At 36.8% G+C, this 6,339-nt stretch overlaps 1 protein-coding gene across 1 annotated transcript in view; it reads left to right on the top strand.

Moving 5' to 3' along the window:
• Positions 1-6,339, top strand: part of LARP1B (La ribonucleoprotein domain family, member 1B) — a 168,408-nt gene that overhangs the window by 109,792 nt on the left and 52,277 nt on the right. Inside the window, exons 11-12 of the mRNA XM_011996434.1 lie at positions 2,635-2,846; positions 3,611-3,717. Of these exons, the coding sequence (XP_011851824.1) occupies positions 2,635-2,846; positions 3,611-3,717 (319 nt within the window). The remainder of the gene's footprint in view (positions 1-2,634; positions 2,847-3,610; positions 3,718-6,339) is intronic.

Below are 6,339 nucleotides of genomic sequence, written 5' to 3' on the forward strand. Positions count from 1 at the left end.
GGTTGTTACTGCTCCTAGATCTTTAAAAATGTCTTTCACAAAGGTACTGGATTTAACACATTTTTCAGTATATGTTCATGTTTTTATCTCTAGGATTGTATCTCTCTCTCTATATATATACACACATGCATATATATATGCATATATATATATGTTTTTTTTTTTTTTTTTGAGATGAAGTCTCGCTCTTGTTCCCCAGGCCGGAGTGCAGTGGCGTGATCTCAGCTCACTGCAACCTCCGCCTGCCGGGTTCAAGCAATTCTCCTGCCTCAGCCTCCTGAGTAGCTGGGATTACAGGCGCCTGCTACCATGCCTGGTTAATTTTTGTATTTTTAGTAGAGATGGGATTTCACCATGTTGGACAGGCTGGTCTCAAACTCCTGACCTCAGGTGATCTACCTGGCTTGGCCTCCCAAAGTGCTGGGATTACAGATGGGAGCCACTGCACCTGGCCAGATTGTATATATTTTTGGTATAAGGAAAACAGTATTAACACAATTCAGTTAAGTTTAGCATTCCTTTGATGAGGATATATTTTTTCCCAGACATTATGTATGGTAGGCACTAGTATTCGATGCAATTGTGGTAGTTGCTTTCTGGAAAGCAATGAGACTTACTGTTGGCATCTATGGGATGATATGTAAGAAAATAAATTTTAATTTAATAAATGAAACAATAAATGGAGAAAATACAGACACAGCACAAAGGTGTTCAAGGAATGCTTCACATTCCCAAGAAAGGTAACATCTGTGCTGGGTATTAAAGGAAGGCTATGGTAACTGTTGCATTGGGTATACAAAAGATTCAGGAAAGGGACTTTCAGACAGAAGAAAAAGCATATGAAAAGATACAGAACAAGGATCAGGACTGACAGTTTGGTGCTATTTGTGTCACCAAGATCAAAGTGGAAAAGGACAACAGATGAGGCAAAATCAGCAAAATCTCATATGCCAGGGTAAAGAGCCTAGGCTTATTCTAGAGGCAAATGGGAAATACTGAAGAATGTTAAACAGAAATATGAAATGATCTAATTTTCTCCTCAGAATAATCATTCTGGTAACAGTGAGGAAAATGGATTGGGAGAGGAAATGGCAAATGTGTAAGTTCACTTTTGACTTTACAAACTCGTGCCTAGAATAGTGCTTGGCAGATAGCAGGCACTTAATATTTGTTGAGTGAAAAAACAAAAAGTTGTTATATGAATCAAAAGAAGTAGATAAGTCTGAAGAAAAACCACACGGAAATAGAGACTATTTTTTTTGTTGCTATTACTTGATTTATCTGCTGGCTTATTTGGTATCTTACCACAAGATTTTCATGAGCAAATCAGCAAGTAAAATAACAGAATAAAAAAAAAATAGTCGAAGGGTTTGAATAGCAGTCTCACAAAAGAGGAAGTCTGAAGGGTAATTAGATATATGAAAACATGCGCAATTTCACTAGCAATAACGAAGGAAATGCAAATATCTTTTAAATCCCATGAGATGGAAGAATAGTTAAGAGTTTAAACAAAACCCAGTCTTCACCAGGATGTTGAATTGTTGGAATTCTCACATGCTGCTGGTGAGAGTGTAAGTTGGTGAAATCATTATAGAAAGTGGTTTGGCCGTCAGTGGTCATTAAATCAGAAGATGCACATCTCTTTTTTTTTTTTTTTTTTTCCCTGGTAATCCATTCTACCTCCTGCTATGATTCCCATTCACCCCTTTTTTTTTTTTTTTTTTTGAGACGGTGTCCTGTCGCCCAGGCTGGAGTGCAGTGGCGCCATCTCGGCTCACTGCAAGCTCCGCCTCTCCGGTTCATGCCATTCTCCTGCCTCAGACTCCCAAGTAGCTGGGACTACAGGCGCCCGCCACCACGCTCAGATAATTTTTTCGTATTTTTAGTAGAGACGGGGTTTCACCGTGTTAGCCAGGATGGTCTCGATTTCCTGACCTCGTGATCCCCCTGCCTCGGCCTCCCAAAGTGCTGGAATTACAGGCGTGAGCCACCGCGCCCGGCCAGATGCACATCTCTTTTGACTCAGTATTTCCACTCAGATATAAACCCTAGAGAAATGCTCATACCTATACAGAAACATGTTCAACAATGTTGATCACAGCATTGTTGATTAAACAAAAAACTTTGAAATAATATAAATGTCTTTCTGCAGGAGAATGGATAAATTGTGATATATTTGTACACCACATACTATTCAGCACTGAAAATGAACAAATTAGAGCTATGTAAATAAAACATGAGAAAAGTTTACAAAGTGATATAGTATTACGTTACATATATAAAGTTAATTATGCAAAATAATATTACATATATGTAATAATAGATCAAAATTCCAAATTTAAGAGGCTAGTTATCTCTGAGAAAGGAAAGCAGGAGGGAAATGGGATTAGCAGAGGTTACACAGGAAGCTTCACCCTTTCTTTAAAAGAAAAAGTCATAAACAGATATAGAAAAATAAAAATTTTATAAAGTTAGATAATGGTCAAAAAAGTATTTGTTATTTTTGTTTTTATCTATTTGAAATGTTTTCAGTGAAAAATCCTTTGAGCTTAGAGAATTCCAGAATTATCCTTATTCTCAAAGTAAAATATTTTCCTAGCATCTAAATAATTTTAAGAGTTTTTTATTTTGCAGATTTGACTGATGAATTAGCTCAGAAGCTATTTGATGTTTCAGAAATAACTTCGGCAGCAATGGTTTGTTCGTTGCCTACAGCAGTTCCAGAATCTCCTAGAATTCATCCTACAAGAACACCCAAAACACCTCGAACACCTAGGTTACAAGATCCTAACAAAACACCAAGATTTTATCCTGTTGTTAAAGAACCAAAAGCCATTGATGTAAAGGTATACAAAACAACCAGGAATATAAGGCTTGCATTTTGTATCCTTTAACATTACAGAATGAGACGTTGTAATTTCTATAACATCACATTAAAAAGTGTGTGTTATAACTTGTAATATTTCACTTAAAAATCGTACTTTACCATAGTGATAGTTTCTCAGGTTAAGAAATTTTTTGGTTGGGCATGGTGGTTCATGCCTGTAATCCAACACTTTGGGAGACCAAGGCAGGTGGATCGCTTGTGCCCAGGAGTTGGAGACTAGCCTGGGCAATGCCGTGGGACCCCATCTCTAAAAAAATACAAAAATTAGCTGGGCATGGTGGCATGTGCCTGTAGTCCCAGCTACTTCGGAGGCTGAGGTGGGAGGATTGTTTGAGCCTGTAGGGGTCAGGGCTGCAGGGAGCCATGATCATGCCACTACACTCCAGCCTTGGCAACAGAGTAAGACCCCATTTAAAAGTAAACAAACAAACAAAAACCTTTTTTACCATTGGATACTGTAATTAAAGACAAACAGAAAGTATAATGAAGAATCACACTAAGCTGCACTTCATTTTATCCTTGTGTCACAAACCTACCAAAGGACCTTATTAAGTTTTGTAACTTGTGTGTGAGATTTTTGAGTTTTGTGACTTCATATGATTTCACAATGTGTTATCTACAGTATGAAAATGTTTGAGTTCATTTATAGTCAGAGGGTTTTAATTTACTTGTGAAGTTCACACTATTGAAACTAATTGCAATGCTTGACTTTATTTTCTTTAGAGTCCAAGAAAGAGAAAAACAAGGCATAGCACAAATCCCCCTCTAGAGTGTCATGTTGGTTGGGTAATGGATTCCAGAGACCATGGGCCAAGAACATCCTCTGTCAGGTACTATATTTCTCAAACATTACTTTTTTGTTCTTGATTTGAAGTTTTTTGAAAACAGTTACTAATTAGATATTTCAAAATATTTAAAAATTAATATGTTAGCAAGTTACAGAACAATGAAAATGGTACAAAGAAGCCAAAGAAGAGATAAGTTTTACAAGTATGTTAAGGAAATAATCCAGTAAGACAGTTTTTTTTCCCATTTAAATTATTTTTCACAAATGTGAACTCTTAGATTTATAAACTATGTAGGTCTATGAAAGTTATTATCTTTGGAAAAATCCCAGAGTCTTAGTGGCATTTAATAGGTTCTTAGTAGATACTTGTTGAGGGCATTAATGTGCTAAACACACTACTCAAACTATATAAATACTATGGAAACAAAGCATTATTATTTTGCTTTTTTCCCCCATTTTTGGTAAATCATTTAGATTAGTTGATTTTTAGCAGAAATTTTTTTTTATAAGAAAGAAGAAAATTAATTAAAAAAAAAAGAGGACTAGAGCAAATCTTTTAGAGTGCCAGTGATATGCAAAGCACTGTGGTATGTTTTGTCCTTCAGAGGGGTTGCAGAGGTGATTTATTGCTCATTGCTTTGTGATTCTTTCTTTTAAATAAAAATAGAGACAGAATGTTGCCCTGTTGCCTAGGACAGTCTTAAACTTCTGGCCTCAAGCAATCCTCCTACCTCAACCTCTAAAGTGCTGGGATTTTTTTTATTTTTATTTTTTGAGACAAAGTCTCGCTCTGTCACCCAGGCTGGAGTGCAGTGGCACAATCTTGGCTCACTGCAAGCTCCGCCTCCTGGGTTCAAGCAATTCTCCTGCCTCAGCCTCCCGAGTAGCTGGGACTACAGGTGTGTGCCACCACGCCTGGCTAATTTTTTGTATTTTTAGTAGAGACGGGGTTATGTTAGCCAGGATGGTCTTGATCTCCTGACCTGGTGATCCACCCGCCTCAGGCTCCCAAAGTGCTGGGATTACAGGCGTGAGCCACCACGCCCAGCTAAAGTGCTGGGATTATAGGCATGAGCCACCTCACCCAGCCTGTGTTTCTTAAACACCATTTTGTGTTTATACTAGATATTTTCAGAATAATTAATGGATAGTTTTTCCAATAGAAAACTTTGGGAAAATATGTTTTTGACTGATTACTAGAAAAGGATTAGTTAGTTTCATGAAAAGAAATGCTAGGGAGTTTATCATGCTCTCAAAACCTTGAAATCTGTCTATTTAGTGATACACATTTGATTATTTTACATTGTTCTTACTAGATATATTGTCTCTAAAAGATAAAAAGTGCGTATGTTCTTCTGCACACCTGTGGTATACTAATAGTTATTCTGGGGTTATAAGTGACTTTTCAGTTTTTTTCCCCAGAGTATTTGTTTTTATTGGAGCAGTATATTTAGAGATCAACAACAGTGAAAAATGTTTAATTTACCTAATGAAGGACATCTTGTCTTTGTTGCTTCCAAGTTTTGGGAATTATGAATAAAGCTGCTATAAACATCTATGTAAAGGTTTTAGTGTGGACATATCTTAAAATCCCTTGGATAAATACTAAGGAGCATGATTGCTGGATTGTATGATAAGAATATGTTTAGTTTTGTAAGAAGCTGCCAACCTGTTTTCCAAAGTGGCCCTATCATTTTGCATACTCACCAGTAATGTTTCTTTTTAACCTTGGTAATGTCTTGTTTTGAAGTCAGCCTTGTCTGATATTTGTATAATTATGCGAGCTTTCTTTAGATGAGTGTTTGCCAATGTATCTTTTTCTACCTTTTTACTTTTAAGCAATCTCTTTGTTTTAAAGTGGTTTCACATAGGCAGCATATATTTGGGTCTTTCTTTGCTTTTTATAACCCAGTCTGATAAGGTGTTAATCAGTATGTTTAGACCATCCACATTTAGTGTAGTTACTGATGTGGTTGGATTTAAATCTATCATTTCTTTGTCTCATCTATTCTTTTTTTTTTCTTTCTTTTTTTTTTTTTTGAGACTGAGTCTCACTCTGTTGCCCAGTCTGGAGTGCAATGGCACGATCTTGGCTCACTTCAACCTCCAGCTCCCAGGTTCAGGTGATTCTCCTTCCTCAACCTCCTGAGTAGCTGGGATTACAGGTGCCTGCCACCACACCCAGCTAATTTTTGTATTTTTAGTAGAGATGGGGTTTCACCATGTTGGCCAGGCTGGTCTCGAACTTCTGACCTCAGGTGATCCACCTGTCTTGGCCTCCCAAAATGCTGGGATTATAGGCATGAGCCACTGTACCCAGCTGCCTCATCTATTCTTCATTCTTTTTTTGCTTTTTTTGCTTTCTTTTGGATTGAGTTTTTATAATGACCTTTTTTATCTCTACTATTGGCTGATTAGTTATATCTTTTTATTTTTTACTGATCTTCTAGGATTTACAGGTATACCTTGTTTTGCTGTGCTTCATAGATACTGTGTTTTTCACAAACTGAAGGTTTGTGGCAACCCTGTGTCGAGCAAGTTTATCAATGCCCTTTATCCAACAGATGTACTCACTTCATGTCTTCATGTCTCTGTGTCACCTTTTGGTAATTCTTGCAATATTTCAAACTTTATTATTATTATTATTATTATCTTTTTTTTTTTT

The sequence above is a fragment of the Mandrillus leucophaeus genome, unplaced genomic scaffold (assembly GCF_000951045.1).
Source record: "Mandrillus leucophaeus isolate KB7577 unplaced genomic scaffold, Mleu.le_1.0 Scaffold513, whole genome shotgun sequence".
NCBI classification, from domain to species: Eukaryota; Metazoa; Chordata; class Mammalia; order Primates; family Cercopithecidae; genus Mandrillus; species Mandrillus leucophaeus.